Source organism: Andrographis paniculata, unplaced genomic scaffold, assembly GCF_009805555.1.
Source record: "Andrographis paniculata isolate CXL003 unplaced genomic scaffold, ASM980555v1 Contig36END, whole genome shotgun sequence".
Lineage (NCBI taxonomy): Eukaryota > Viridiplantae > Streptophyta > Magnoliopsida > Lamiales > Acanthaceae > Andrographis > Andrographis paniculata.
Window position 1 is genome coordinate 1,780,354 of NW_026137569.1, and position 16,950 is coordinate 1,797,303.

General features: G+C 34.9%; 1 protein-coding gene and 1 pseudogene across 1 annotated transcript; one reads left to right on the top strand and one right to left on the bottom strand.

The window, feature by feature from the left end:
• Positions 1 to 6,362: 6,362 nt before the first annotated feature.
• Positions 6,363 to 15,191, top strand: LOC127249696 (DDB1- and CUL4-associated factor homolog 1-like; annotated as a pseudogene).
• A 923-nt stretch (positions 15,192 to 16,114) lies between these two features.
• Positions 16,115 to 16,926, bottom strand: LOC127249540 (uncharacterized). Its single transcript, XM_051272381.1, has 2 exons — positions 16,807 to 16,926; positions 16,115 to 16,633 (listed from the first exon to the last, which is right to left on the bottom strand). Exons 1-2 carry the CDS (start codon positions 16,830 to 16,832, stop codon positions 16,186 to 16,188), a joined length of 474 nt encoding a protein of 157 aa, XP_051128338.1. The 5' UTR covers positions 16,833 to 16,926; the 3' UTR covers positions 16,115 to 16,185.
• Between the last annotated feature and the right edge of the window lie 24 nt (positions 16,927 to 16,950).

Consider the following 16,950-nt stretch of genomic DNA (forward strand, 5'->3'; position numbering starts at 1 on the left):
AAAGATAATAATAATAATAATATTTAATAATATTAATAATATCATATTCAATCAATGTATATATATTATAAAAATATAAAATTAAATATAATATATATATTGTATTAAAAATCGTATAATCGAACTCCTATTTCAACTAATTACTATTATTAATAATAACCTATGTTAAAATAAAATTCCAAAACAAATTCGACTACCCGAACGGGTTTTGGGTGTAAACGTTTATACCCGATATCTTACCCTTTTTTTTTTTATCGAGTACCCAAAATTTTTATATATTTTCATAAAAAAACACCGACTCGATTAATCCAAATCCGATCTAGTGTCAGACCCTATCTACCCGACCCGAATGTCCATCCCTAATTTTAAGATAAGATTAAATATTTAAACTAAATTATTTTTTTATTTTTTTATTTTTAAAGATAAGATGTAATTTGATGCAAATATAAAATAGCCATATTGAAAATAGCTCTAAAATAATTACTAATTTTCAATATTTTATCACTTTTTTAAAAAAATAACAATTGTCAAATCTTGCCAATTTCAAAGGATTTTCGATTTATCCAAACAAATTTTTGATTTGATCAATTTTCTCAATTAATACTACTAATTACGAAAAGAAACTAATTGATGTCGACTATATATTTTTAAAATTTAAAATTCCTAATGGTTACATCAAATAAAAAAAAAAATTCTAAGTTGATCACTTTTCTTAATTAATACTACTAATTACCAAAACAAACTAACTAATAGCAATTTTAATTAAATAGCACCCACTTAGATCCAAATTTTAATATATATTTTACATAACTACATTAATAATTTGTTACTATTAAAAATCTAAATTTAGATTTAAATTTTTAGAGTTTTAATATGATTACAAATAATTACTCCAAATATAAAAATAATTTATGCTAAAATTAATTATCTATTTTATCAATAAAATATTAAATAAATAATTTGATTTAATATTTTTTTATATGAAAAATAATAATATAATTTTTATAAAGTAGTGTGTTTTAGTTATAAAAATTTGAAAAATTATTACCATAATTTGAAATATTATTACCATACTTAAACCAAACTTCATAACGGGAAGGAAGATTATTACCATACTTTTGAAGCACGAGAGAGAGAGAGACAGATGGAAATCGGAGAGAAGAGAAAGTCCAGAGACAAGAAGAGCGGAAATCGATCATGGAAGAGACTGTCTTCCGTCGTCTACGCCGGTCGTCTGCCGGCGGCCATAAGAAAGTCCGTCGTCCCTAGTCATCCGTTTTAGGTTTTCCATTTTAAATTCAATCTGCTTCTTGATTCGATTTTTTCATTTTTCTTTAATCGAATCGGTTCGATTTTACAAGTTTCTTCGTCTGATTGCAGAAGAAGATCGAGAGAAAGGAGAAAAACCAACGCTTTGCCCGGCCTTCGTTCGTTCTGCTCTGCCCACCGGACCCCTGTAAGTTGGGTTTTCTGTTAATCTTGGATTAGATTGGTCTGCTTTTGCAATTTCTTGTTTGGGGCTCATGGACTTTATATTTCCCCCTTCCAGGATATCAACTATGTCGATGCATTGTTATTTCACTTGCCATCCATTGATGTTTGAACCTTGCCGAGCTTAATATTTTATTTCCTTCCTATGTGAGGACTTTGAGCCTAGAGCAGTCAATATTTATATATTTTTTTTCATGTGTGATGTTAGATCTAAATTGGCATTCTAGAACTTGCCTCGAAATGCATGTTGAACACACATGAGGACCTGATATAAGTAAGATGACGGGGGCATTAGGTATACCTACTTGGCTTAAATTATCCTACCCAAAAATTTTATCCACTAGTTAACACTGTTGAGCCTTTTGAAAACCTTTTCATTCTTTAATTAATCATTAATCCTTTAGCCATATACCATTTTTTGGATTTATACCTTATATTGATCCTTGTGTCGAAGGAAGAGTGGAAGTTTTATGGCTATCATTTATATTCTTCTTGTATAAAATGTAGAGAGGGAAAGTATAGTGTTGTTGATGTTTACAAAAAAGAAAATAAAACATAGGGGCTAGACCCCAACAAAACAAAAAAAAAAAAAAAAAAAAAACAAAACAGAAAACAAAGTGCTGAAACAAAGCAGCACAAAAAAGAAAAAAGAAAACAAAAAAAAAAACAAAAATGAGTGGAGTTACGGTTACCAATGTAATGTTGATTTCAGTTCTTACAAGTGATATGCTTTAATTCTTTCCATTGTTGTTTCGACACTTTTAGCCGTTCATTATCTTTTTTCTACCTATACCCCGAGCCCCATTACACCTGTTTAAAGACCCCCTGATACTTGTCATTAGGTCCCTTAAGTGAGGGAGATATGATTGACATGCAAGCCTATGGGATTGTCATTTTTATGATTTAACTTGAGTGCATACACTAACCCATGGTGAGGTTTGTTGAGCTCAGCTTGGTTCACTCATTATTATTATCCATTTAGCTGTGATGCCGGGTGAACGATTGGAGTGCATTGTTCAAGGTAAGTTAACTATATTTTAATTGAAATACTTTCTACGAATATATATTTTTCATGTCTTTTATGCATTGCAACTTAGATAACCCCTTTATAAGTATGCATGGTTCTCATTTAATGTTTTCTTTTATAATGCAGTACCACAATGGAAATGCAGTGCCTACTCAAATAAATGAACAAAAAGACCGGAGAGAAAATAAATCAGAAAAAAAAAAAGAAATGAAACAAATGAAAAAAAAAACAAAAAAAAAAAAGAGAACAAAGAAAGAGAAAGAGAAAAAAAAAAAAAAAGTCAATCAAAGTGCAAATGTCGAACCTGTTGGTGCTGTGAAAGAAAACATGAAAACAAAGTAGGTATATATAAATTTGTTTAGTTTCACTAAATTCTATTAGTTGTTAGTTTTTTTGGTAATCACATATGGTTCTTTTACATCACAGGAAGCAAAGGAACTCATTAGGTCAAAACATCCTATGTCGGCCTTCATCTACTCACACAAGTGCCAAGCTGCGTTAATTGTAAAAAATAAAAACATTGTGGAGGTAATTTGGCTTGCTTTGTTTTCTAATTTCTACTTCTTTTAAGTGGGCTGATTTGGAGTTGACAAACTAACATTTTAATTGTCTAAAACCAGGTATTGAAGACCGTCGGCGAGGGTTGGACATGCAATACTTACCCAAAGAATGTTAAATAAATAAAAGAAGAAGAGAAAAAGAAATGAAACGAAAAATAAAGCCAATCCAAATGCTCACTTCATAGAGATGTCAAACTTGTTGGGGGCAAAATGGAAGACAATTAATGAAGTCGTGAAGGAAAACAAGAAAACTAAGTAAGTATACATTAATTTGTTTTGTTTTGTTTTACTAAATCTCATTAGTTTGTAGTTTGTTTAATAATCATATATGGTTCCTTTACATAGATAGCAAGGAAAAGCACATATTAAAGCCAAAACATCCTATGTCATGTCTGAACTACATTGATTGAAGAGAATAAGAACATTATTGAGGTAAAAACTTGTTTGCTTGGTTTTCTAATATATATATATCTTTAAAGTGGGTTAAGTTTGAGTTAAGATAACACTAACATTTGATTGTCTAAATCAGATTGTGTCGGTGAAGAAAGGACATGAAGAATGTGCTTAATAGTACGGTCTGGCTATTCTTTTGAAGTTGAGAAGAGATATTCATCCTCTTTTGGATGCCAAAGCTGAAAAGGTAAGTGTTTGGGCAGGATGTAGTCTATCGTTGGCTTAATTACATCTCATTAATGTTTTCTTTATAATGCAGCACCACAATGGACATACAGTGCCTGTCCAAAAAAAATGAAAAGAAAAAAGAAAAAAGAAAGAAAGAAAAAAAAATCTGAAAAAAAAAGACGATTAAAGAAAGCAGAAAAGAAAAAGAAAACAGAGAAAAAAGAAAAAGAAAGATAAAAAAGCAAAGAAGTAAAAAAAAAAACAAAAAGAAAAATGCTATGAAAGAAAACAAGAATAAAAGATAAGTATATATGAATTTGTTTAGTTTTACTAAATCCTATTGGTTGTTAGATTGTTATATAATCATATATGGTTCTTCTACACAGATAGGAAGGTAAAGGACCAATTACGGGCGAAACATCCTATGTTGGCCTTCATCTACTCGAACAAGTGCCGAGCTACATTGATTTTAGAGAATAAGAACATTGTGGAGGTAAATTACCTTGCTTGGTTTTCTATTTTCTACTTCTTTTAAGTGGGTTGATTTGGAGTTGAATCAAACTAACATTTGAATTGTCTAAAACCAGGTTTTGAAGACCGGCAGTGAGGGATGGACATGCAATACTTACCCAAAAGAGAGTAAAATAAATAAATAAATAAAAGAGAAGAAAAGATGAAACAGAAAAGAAGGCCAATCCAAATGCTCACTTCAAAGAGATGCCAAACTTGTTGGGGCAAAATGGAAGACAATTAGCAAAGTCGTGAAAGAAAACAAAGTAAGTATACATTAATTTGTTTAGTTTTACTAAATCTCATTGGTTGTTAGTTTGTTTAATAATCATATATGGTTCCTTTACATAGATGGGAAGGAAAAGGACATATTAAAGCCAAAACATCCTATGTCAGGCCTCCATCTACTCGAAACAGCGTTAAGGTACATTGACGGAAGAGAATAACAACATTGTTGAGGTAAAAATTGACTTGCTTGGTTTTCTAATATCTATATCTTTAAAGTTGGTTGATTTGGAGTTAGATAAAACTAACATTTGAATTGTCTAAAATCAGATTGTGAATACTGCCGGTGAGGGATGGACATGAAGAATGTGCTTCAAAAGTATGGTGTGGCTACTTTTTTGAAGTTGAGAAGAGATATTCATCCCCTTTTGGATGCCAAAGCTGTTTGGGCAAGAGATGGTATATCGTTGACTTAATTACATCTCATTAGTGTTTTCTTTATAATGCAGCACCACAATGGACTTGCAGTGGCTACCCAAAAAATGAAAAGAAAAAAAAAGTAAAGAAAAAAAAATCTGAAAAAAAAGGTTAAAAAAAAAGAAATTAAAAAAGCAGAAAAAAGAAAAGAACAGGAAAAACGCAAAAAAATTGAAAAAAAAGAAAGCTGTGAAAGAAAACAGGAAAAAAAAAAGTAAGTATATATGGATTTGTTTAGTTTTACTAAATCCTATTGGTTGTTCGTTTGTTATATATATGGTTCTTCTACACAGATAGGAAGGTAAAGGACCCACTACGGCCGAAACATCCTATGTTGGCCTTCATCTACTCGAACAAGTGCCGAGCTACATTGATTTTAGAGAATAAGAACATTGTGGAGGTAAATTAGCTTGCTTGGTTTTCTAATTTCTACTTCTTTTAAGTGGGTTGATTTGAAGTTGAATCAAACTAACATTTGAATTGTCGAAAACCAGGTTTTGAAGACCGGCGGTGAGGGTGGACATGCAATACTTACCCAACGAAAGTAAAATAAATAAGAAAAAAGAAAAAAAGATGAAACAAAAAAGAAAGCCATTCAAAATGCATACTTCAAAGAGATGTCGAACTTGTTGTGGGCAAAATGGAAGACAATTAGTGAAGTCGTGAAAGAAAACAAGAAAACTAAGTAAGTATACATTAATTAATTTTGTTTTACTAAATCTCATTAGTTTTTAGTTTGTTTAATAATCATATATGGTTTTTTCACGTAGATAGGAAGGAAAAGGAAATATTAAAGCCAAAACATCCTATAGCAGGCCTTCATCTACTCGAAAAATCGTTGAGCTACATTGATTGAAGAGAATAAGAACATTGTTGAGGTAAAAACTTGCTTGTTTGGTTTTCTAATATCTATATCTTTAAAGTGGGTTGATTTGGAGTTAGATAAAAATAACATTTGAATTGTCTAAAACCAGATTGTGAAGACTACAGGTGAGGGATGGACACGAAGACTATGCTTCAAAAGTACGGTTTGGCTACTTTTTTGAAGTTGAGAAGAGGATGCCAAAGATGAAGAAGTAATTGTTTGGGCAGGAGATGGTTTATCGTTGGCTTAATTACATCTCATTAATGTTTTCTTTATTTTATAATGCAGCACCACAATGGACATGCAGTGTGTACCAAAAAAGACGAAAAGAAAAAAAAAATCTGAAAAAAAAAATGGTTAAAAAAAAAAAACAAAAATGAAAAAATAGAGGAAAAAAAAAAGAAAGAGAAAAAAGGAAAAAAATTGAAAAAAAAGAAAGCCGTGAAAGAAAACAAGAAAAAAAAGTAAGTATATATGAATTGTTTAGTTTTACTAAATCCTATTGGTTGTTAATTTGTTTAATAATAATATATGGTTCTTCTGCACATATAGGAAGGAAAAGGACCAATTACGGCCGAAACATCCTATGGCGGCCTTCATCTACTCGAACAAGTGCCGAGCTACATTGATTTTAGAGAATAAGAACTTTTTGGTGGTAAATTAGCTTGCTTGGTTTTCTCATTTCTTCTTCTTTTAAGTGGGTTGATTTGGAGTTGAATCAAACTAATAATCATGTATGGTTCCTTTGCATAGGTAGGAAGGAAAAAGACCCATTAAAGCCGAAACATCCTATCTCAGCTTTCTTCTACTCGAAGAAGTGGCGAGCTATATTGATTGAAGAGAATAAGAACATTGTTGAGGTAAATCTAGCTTGCTTGGTTTTCTAATATTTGTATCTTTTAAGTGGGTTGATTTGGATTTAAATAAAACTAATATTCTAATTGTCTAAAACCAGATTGTGAAGACGTCAGGGATGGACATGAAGAATATGCTTCAAAAGTATGGTTTTGCTACTTTGTTGAAGTTAACAAGAGATATCCATCCTCTTTTGAATGCCAATGCTAAAAAGGTAAGTGTTTGGACGAGACATGGTTTATCGTTGGCTTTATTTTGTGTTACAGTTTGCAAGTTTGTGCTTTTTTTTGTTGCTGTTCTTACTGTATTATTTTGCAAAGAAATCAAGAAAAAAGGTTGAAAAAAAAAAAAAAAAGAAAGAGCTGGAAAAGGGGTAAAAAATTTGAAAAAAATGGAAACAAAGATGAAAAAATTAAAAAAAACAAATGAAAAAAAAAAAGAGAAAAAATTTAAAAAATAAAGGGAGAAAAGAAAAAAACTGAAAAAAAGCCAATTGGATGTTGACTTCAAGAAGATGTTGAACCTGCGTGCGGCAAAATGGAAGACAAGTCGCGAAAGAGAACAAGAAAACAAAGTAGGTAACTTGTTTAGGTTTACTAAATCCCATTGGTTGTTAGTTGTTCAATAACCACATATGGTTTTTTCACATTGGCGGGAAGAAAAAGAACTCATTAAGCAGGAACATCCTATATCACACTGATTACAGAGAACAAGAATATTTTGGAGGTAAAATTGGCATGTTTGGTTTCATGATCTCTACATCTTTTCAGCGGGTTGATTTGGAGCTGAGACTGATATTTGAATAGCTGAAAAATAGGTTGTAATGACGGCTGGTGAGGGTTGGACATGCAGGACTTACCCAAGGAGAAAAAAAAAATGAAAAAAAAAGAACTACAAAGAGAGAAGGAAAGGGTCAGATGCTGAAATGTTGCGCACTTATGCTACTGGCCTGCTGACTGCATGCTTGGAGAAGTATATTCCGAGATTTTTATTTCACTTTACTACTGTTTTCTTTTTCCCCTCTCATAATTTCCTTTTGATGTTGCTTTTTCAGCGGTGGTCAGTTAGTGGAAGATGTGTTGACATAATGTGATATCTACGAGTACGGTTAACACAAACCAAAAGCTTCTAAGGTATTGTTTGACAACAAATGTGTGTCTAGCATGGCTCTAAAGGCCAAAGAGGATGGCAGGGGTAAGTCAAAGCAAGTGACAGAGAGTTTTCACATGGATACTGAGACTATCAGAGCCCATCCCACTGAGAGTGAACGTGAAAAAGATCCCACATCTATGGACAACCTTGATTGAGATGATGAGAGGTGTGGCAATAGGCAAACATATGGGGATATGTACTGGGGTGATGAGGAACATCTTGATAGTGTAGCTCCTGAGGTTGATGCATATGATGCTGAAGCAGATAGTGACGAGAAGTGGGATCTCTGCCAGTCAAAAGAAAAACCTGGTGGAAAATCTCATGGGGAAGAAGACTTTGAAGGAGTATAGATCGCGATCAAGAGGTAGGTCCAATGAAGGAGTTTCTGAGACATTACTGAGTTAGTTATGAAAGCAGTCGGAGCTGCTGAGCCGAAGCAAGAACAGACCATGCACCTGCCTGTGCCATTAAGGCTGCAGGTGCTGCTGCTGCTGAGGTCGTTAAGACAGCTGATTAGAGGTGAGCAGGTTCTCAAACCTCTCTAGGTTCTCGTTGAATGCTTGTTTCTCATGAACTTATTTGTGTATTTCTTTAGTGCAGGAATACAAGAAGACGAATGACGAAGAAGCTATTGTGGTTGCTGCATCCAGATCTTCATCACACTGTTATGGATGCTGCCAGTGCAGTTGCTCTTGCAAGGTTGGTGGTCCTATGCTTCATGAGATGTCTTTAACTGATGACACTTTCCTATATGTTTTAATCGTTTTGTGTTTGAGACATGGTTATTTATGCTATATATCTATATTTTCATTTGATATGCTGATACTTGTAGAATTCAAAGCTATGAATTTGCTGAATTTTCTATTCCAGGTGGTCATTCCCTTCTGAAGTTGAGAGAGAAATTCTGTATCCAGTGTCTTGTGTTTCTTGGGGAGTATGTTGAAGTTCTTGGTTCTGTACTCCATGAGAAAGAGTAAATGTATGCCTTGCACTACTGCAGCGAAGTCTTATGCTCGAAGAAACACCCTACACTAAATTCCTTATGAATGAACTTTGAAGCTAATATGTGCATTGGCTGCTCACAGAAAGTTTTCTGCATTGTTTGTTGATTGCGGTGGCATGGACAGACTCCTTGCGACTCCTAGAAATGCCCATACATATGTGGGTCTTTCTTCCTGCTTATGAACTATTGGGTCAATTCAGGTAGTTTGTCCTGCCCATATTTTTTGTTGTTTCCACTTGCACTAAATTCTTCATACACATTTTGGTATGATTTGGTTGTTTGCTCTTTATTTTGTTGCTGCTTTGTATCACTTGTTGAGGATGGTTATTGATTCACTCCATACTTTTGCAGTTGATAATGAAGCGTGTTTGTTCTCTTCCGCCAAATATTGTCCATCAGATTGTTAAGTTGGCTGGAACTGTGACAATAATTCAGGGCACATCTCCTCTTGCTTGTGGATTCTCTTCGACCTAACGATGGTGATGGCTATGATGAACCTGAGGTAATGTTGCACATCAACCGTATGGTTTATTTTAAAGTTATTTGTGCCTCAATTAAATTTAAAAAATTTCATTGTCAAAATTGTAGATTGTTGAACCAGCATTGAATTTTTTAATAAAGCTTGTGTGCCATCCTTCATCAATAAGCAATAAGCCAAGTCTCATGCAAGGTCAGCAATACGGAAATCAATCTGCTATAAACTCCAGGGACAGAAATTCAGAGAGGAATTTCCCAGAGCGTGGTCCAAATCAGAATGAATCAAGGGTTCGAACTGGGTCCAAATCCAGGGACACCATCATCTGTTGGTAACACTTCATCATCTCAGGCATCTGCTTCGTTAGTTGCTTCTGGTTTAGTTGGAGATCGCAGGATTTCGTGCTTGGCTTGGTGCTCAGCTTGAACAAGGATATCGTCAAGCTAGAGAAGCTGTTCGTGTAAAGCATGCTTCTTCAGCTTCTCCAACCTCGAATGGTGACATCCCCTGCAGCTCTTGATTGTCTTCATGCTCTTACATGCCAAGTGCTTTTAGGTTGATGCTATTGCAATATTGACCGAACTTCAGGTTGGTGTAGTTTGGTGCTGCTACTTTTTTGGTTTATTAAACAATTGTAAAATTGACGGGGAATGAACTACTTTTCCTTTTCAAGTGGTGAAATGGCAAGTGCACACACCCATAGCTATAAGCTTTCTAATATTATTTTATTTTTTTAGGTTGAGAAAAGTTATCAGAGCTGGGAGCCAAACTGCCAGTGGTGACCAAAATAGGTGGCAGGCCGAATTAACTCAAGTGAGCTTATTGGTATGCGCTCTAATTTCTTCATGACAAGCCTTATTGGTATGCGCTCAAGAAACTTGGCCTAAATATGTGCACACTTTAGCAAGTATTACTCCTGACAAGCCTTACCCTTGATATATATATATATATTTGGCTGAATAACCTTTTGGCTATCTACCTCGATTATATATAATGTGATCCAAATTGGAAATACAAGTTATAACATTGGATAATAAGTTTTAAATTTAAACTGGTAAGAAAATCCTTGATATGAACAAACATTTTCAATATTAGCTTATGCTTAAGTTAGATTATTTTTCCTCTACTTTGAAATAGGTAATCATAAACTCTGAGGTGTGGGATCTCCGGATCCATCATTACATCAGACGGTCGGTGATAACATTTAATGCCAGTAGTGATGTTATATATGCAATCCTCAGGCGGAATCTAGAGGATGTCACTTCAGCATTCAATGCACGCCGTGTGAAGCACCCTCTCTTTTCTGCTTTTTGCATTGTGGATGCTGTCAACTATTCGGATATTACAAAAGTTCCCGTGGATCCATGGTGTAGTTGCTAAATTATTCCTAGACTCTCTGCAGCAGAAAAAAGAAGACAAATATATTATTCACAGACTCATGATTTACAAATATCCTCTACATGTGGATGCAGCAGCAAATTGTGAAGTTATATCACTTTGCATTGAATAGAATTGGTGCATGCGAGTGTGGTCCGAATCAGATTGAATCAAGGGACCGAACTGGGGAACTGATGCCATCTTCTGTTGGTCATCATCACAGGCATCTGCTAGTTGCTTCTGGTTTTTAGTTGGAGATTTAGGTGCTCGAGCAGGTTGTGCTGGGCTGGTTCGAATGGTGACATCCCCTGCAGCTCTTGATTGTCTTTGTGCTCTTACATGCCGAGTACTTTAGCAGCTAGTGATGCAGCGACTCCCACTTTGAGACCATTGAAAGAGGAGCAGCCATTGCTGCTGCTACTCCAGTTCTTATCATTCTAGGTATTTGATAATCATTCCTTCCTAGATATATGGATCATGATTTTTTGCTTAATTTTCTTCTGATCAACACCAACTTCTGGGCTTATTTGAAAATTTTCATTGTCAAAATTGTAGATTGTTGAACCAGCGTTGAATTTGTGCCGAATAAGCAATAAGCCAAGTCTAATGCAAGGTCAGCAAGCTTCTTCTACCCAAGCTGGAAATCAATCTGCTATAACCTCCAGGGACAGAAATTCACAGAGGAATGTCCCAGAGCGTGGTCCAAATCAGAATGAATCAAGGGGTCAAACTGGGGAACTGACACCTATGCCATCATCTGTTGGTAACACTTCATCATCACAGGTAACACTTCATCATCACAGGCATCTGCTTCATTAGTTACTTCTGGTTTAGTTGGAGATCGCAGGATTTCGTGCTTGGACAAGGATATCGTAAAGCTAGAGAAGCTTTCGTTCAAGGCATGGTATAATGGTTCTTCAGCTTCTCCAACCTCGAATGGTGACATCCCCTGCAGCTCTTGATTGTCTTCGTGCTCTTACATGCCGAGTGCTTTTAGGTTGATGCTATTGCACATATATTGACCGAACTTCAGGTTGGTGTAGCTTGGTGCTGCTATTTTTGTGGTTTATTAATCAATTGTAAAATTGACGGGGACCCATAGCTATAAGCTTTCTAATATTATTTTATTTGTTTATTTTTTTAGGTTGGGAAAAGTTATCAGAGCTCATCCGAGTGGGAGCCAAACTGCCAGTGGTGACCAAAATAGATGGCAGGCCGAATTAACTCAAGTGAGCTTATTTGAATGCGCTCTAATTTCTTCATGTTATTATTAGATTTCAAGAGGAAACTTGGCCTAGTATTACTCCTGACAAGCCTTACCCTCGATATATATATATATGTATGTATATTTGGCTGAATAACCTCTCTGCTATCTACCTCGATTATATATATTGTGATCCAATCTGGAAATACATGTTATAACATTGGATAATACAGGCATAATGTTCATACGTGACCTTAGTCTTGTCAGATTTGTACATGTTCTTTTTGAGATTATATTTTGTTCCATTACGGGCGTGCAAGTATTGAGATGCATCGAAAGGGCATAGCTGCTGCTACTCCAGTTTCTTATACCTTCTTGCCTAGATATATGGATCATGGTTTTTGTTTAATTTTCTATTGATCAACACCGCCTTATCCATACTTACTTCAGGGCTTATCCATGAGCACCTTCAAGCATCTGGATTAGCTGAGAGTGCATCTTTGCTAAGTTATCACCATTGGCTGCTCCATCATTTAGCACAACACACATCTGGGCAAGAGTTGTCATCAGTACAAATGCAATGGCCATCTGAACGAGCAACTTTTCAGGAACACCATCGGTGTCTACTGGGAAATCAAGTGGCGATCCAAACAATCCGAGAAGAACTCAAATAGTGTTGCCAATGAAACGCTAAAACAGGCATGAAAGAAAATGGGTTTGGATCATCGGTAAAACAGGTGAACATACACTCAGACTACCTGGTTTTTCAACACCGAATTCTGCTTGTAGAAGTTGTCTGCAGGTGGATTCGAACATACATTTAAGGCGAGGAAGACGATGATGATGTGACTATCTTCTGTGATCGATCCTTCTTAAAGCTGCAATCCTACAGCTGAAGATGCTCACACTTTTACGATAAACCTCGTGAGAATTGGTATGTAATTTTCTTTAATTGTCGAGATTAAATTGATGCTCAATAGTATTATAGCTTTTTCATTTTGTTGGGCTCAATTTATGTGTTTTCTCTCTATTGAGGTTGAATCAAGAACAACATCGTGAGGGGCAAGGCTAATAAACCAAACCCGATGAGAATTGGTATGTAACTTTCTTTTATTTTGTTGAGATTAAATTGATGCCCTGATATCAAATTGATGTGTTTTCACTCTGGTGAGGTTAAATCAAGAACAATCATGATAAGAATTGGTAAGTAACTTTCTTTTATTTTGTTGAAACTCAATAGTATTATAATTTTTTCATTTTGTTTGGATCAAACTGATGTGTTTTCTCTCTATTGAGGTTGAATCAAGAACATCATCGTGAGTAGAGGGAAGTATTAGAGGCCAAATCCGACAAGAATTGGTACGTAATTTTCTTTCTTTTTTGGGATCAATAGTGCCAGATTTTTCATTTTGTTTTCTCTCTATTGAGGTTGAATCAAGAACAACATTGTGAAGTTAAATGGGTAAGGCATACGGACCAATCATGATAAGAATTGGTACGTAACTTTCTTTTATTTTGTTGAGACTCGATAGTATTATAATTTTTTCATTTTTTTGGGATTAAACTGATGTCTTTTCTCTTTATTGAGGTTGAATCAAGAACAACATCATGAGTAGAGGGAAAGATTATAGGCCAAATCCGACAAGAATTGGTACGTATTTTTCTTTCTTTTTGTTGGAATCAATAGTGCTAGATTTTTCATTTTGTTTTCTCTTTATTGAGGTTGAATCAAGAACAAAATTGTGATGTTAAAAGGGCAACGCATACAGACCAATCATGATAAGAATTGGTACGTAACTTTCTTTCATTTTGTTGAGACTAAATAGTATTATATTTTTTTCAATTTGCTCGGATCAAATTGATGTGTTTTTTCTGTATTGAGGTTGAATCAAGAACAACATTGTGATGTTAAAAGGGGCAAGGCATACGGACCAATCATGATAAGAATCGGTACGTAACTTTGAGACTCAATAGTATTATAATTTTTTTATTTTGTTAGGATCAAACTGATGTGTTTTCTTTCTATTGAGGTTGAATAAGAACAACATCGTGAGTAGAGGAAAGGATTAGAGGTCAAATCCGACAATAATTGGTACGTAATTTTCTTTCTTTTTGTTGGGATCATTAGTACACTTGTCATCAAAACATACAATAAGCACACAACTAATCTTATTACCCAATTAATAAGCACCCAATTAAAATAAATACACGACAACCACAAATGTAAACAAGCACATATTCCAAACAGATATGCAACCTTGAAGGCACAAGCCTCCAACAAAAAGCAATAATATAATTTGAATAAAAAATACAAAATTTTACTTCTACCGTATCTACCCCAAATGATAATCAAACATGTAACTAAAACAAAATTACATACATCGGGTACAACTACTCCAATAGATAAGACATGAACAATTATAAAAGATATACAATGTTTTGAGTATACTTGCCGTCAAAACATACAATACGAGCTTTCAAGGCACTCCAATTAATATACATTAAAATAAATACGCGTCACCACAAATATAAAAAACTACACATTCCAAACAAATACATCCCCCCAACAAAAAGCAAACACATAGTTCAAATAAAAATTCAAATATTTACTTTTACCATGTCTACTTGCAAATAATATCACATAATTAAAACAAAAATACAAACTTCCGGATAGAGCTACCCTCATTGGATAAGACATGCACAATCATAAAAGATGTACAATATTTTGATTACACTTAGCCCTTACCAAATCTTTTTACATGCTTTCAGGGACTCCAAGTAATAAATATACAATTATAATAAATACGCAATAACCACAAAAAATTCACAATAATAAAAGATAGATAGATAAGACATGCACAATCATATAAAGGTGTACAATATTTTAAAAGTACAGTTGCCCTCAAAACATACAACAAAAAAATAAATACACAACAACTACCACAAATATAAAAAATTCAAACAAATATGCAATCTAAAAAAAAATCATAATTAAAACAATATCAGACACATAATTAAAACAAAAATAAAAGTATTGCGTGAGTCTACCCCAACATACAAGGCATGTATAATCACAAAAGATGTGCAATGATTTACACACACTTAAAATAAATATGCAACAATAACCACAAATACAAAAAATTACATATACAACCTTTAGGTCACATAGTCTAGCAAAAATACAAACTTTTATTGATATCAAACACGTAATTAAAGCAAAATCACAAATATTGGATACATATATCACACAATTAAAATAAATATGCAAAAATACAAATTCGAAACAAATGCACCCAACAAAAGCAACCACCATAGTCCAAAAAAATACTACTGAAAGCGGTAAATAAAGCAGTAAGGATGAGGTGAACGGAGACGAGCGAAGCGAAAGCGAGAGGCAGAGTTCCAGTGGTAACCAGATGATCGGGGCATGGATGAATCGCGGTTACCAGAGGATTGGGGCGTGAGTGAGCGGCATATTATATGTATATATATATGAGCGAATTAGAGTGAATGAGAGGTGTTGTGTCTGAACTGTGCGTTACTAAATGGGTAGATTTCCCTGGATGCAGCGAGCGAATGACGTAAGTGTGTTATCGGAAGCATATATGTATATTATGAAAATGATGATAGAAAGATGCTGTAATTATATAAACTGGATTATAAAGAACTCATCACACTGGTACTTTTGGCCTGGGGGATTTACAACAAGACTTCAATGATACCCAGAATTAAGACATTATACGAAAGAAACCCTACTGTCATTAGGAATTTCTGCGACCTAATAGACCCCGTCTATGTCCCGTTAATTTTCCCAATTTCTGCCTCATTAGTTGCTTTACCCCCTGATGTTACTACTATTTTATCAGAATCAAATTTAGCACAGTAGTTAAGTAGGTCGACAAGGCTCCCGCGTATTTAACTACATTGAACTACCTTAAAACCGCTTTTGGCGCATCACAAGGCTCAATTAATTAATTCTTCTCTCGCTCTATACCAGTGATATGAAATTCTCTAAAATTGATTTATATAAGTATGGAAAATTGTGAAAGAATTTAATTTGAAGAAATGAATGATATTTCTTTATATACTACGAAAGCGCGAAAAGAATTAGACTACAAAGCTGTAAATAAAAGCAGTAATCTAATCTAAGAAAGCATTAAAGATGTGGCCAAAGGAGAGGGAAGACCCCCACTCCCTCGGCCTTTCCCGTGGAGAACTCCCTTACAGGGTTGGAGCTCTCGGAAACAGGAAGACGACGAACGCTTTAGGTATGCTGAAATTCGTCAAAGAATTCAATCTCCTTCTTTTTTTTTTTTACATAAAGATATCTGGCCCTATTTATATCAGATGTGAAGAGACGGTTGCAAGTAGCTGTTAGGCAGTTTCAACCGCTGGGCAGTTAGGCTGTTGCTGGTGGTTATTCTGTTGAAACAGTTGTTGGCCATAACTCCCAGGGCGCCCGCTTCGCTTGCGTTGTAGGTTAAGGGCACATATCTTCCTCGCTTGCTGGAGAGCTGGAGGGCATCAGCGTAGCTCAGCTCGCTTGCGCTAGCTGGAATTGAAATGGCTGCACCGCTGCAGTTGAAGTACTTAGTTGAAATCTGGTGATAGTCTGCAGCGGCGGGTATCTGGACTGTTGCTTGCAAGCGGGAGAAGCTATCGCTTGTGGCTGTGAAGGTGGCCGCTTGCTTTTCATGCCTTAGTGTTTTCAAAGTGTGTCCTGGGCGCTTGCGAGCGAAGGCGGTTGTCGCTTGCGGCGTTTGCCTTAGCTTTTCTGGTTCCAGAATACCGCTTAAGAGGGCAAAAAATCGTTAATAATCTCAACAACGAATTCTGGATCATGCCTAGTGATATAAATCAATATTGTATGCCAATTACGAATTATTTTGATGGTTCTTATGCAGTAATTCGAGTAATACACATTTATGTCAAGCTAAGAATATGCTCATATTTGGAGTCATCACCTCGCTTTGGTGGCACTCTCCGGCATTTCAGCGTTTAGTCTCTTCCGTCTCTACGGAGGCAACAAATCGAAGACCAGTAGCAACTGGTAATAAAGCTCGTCGTGATCTCGACCATTTCTGTTTAACACGAATATATGTAATCCT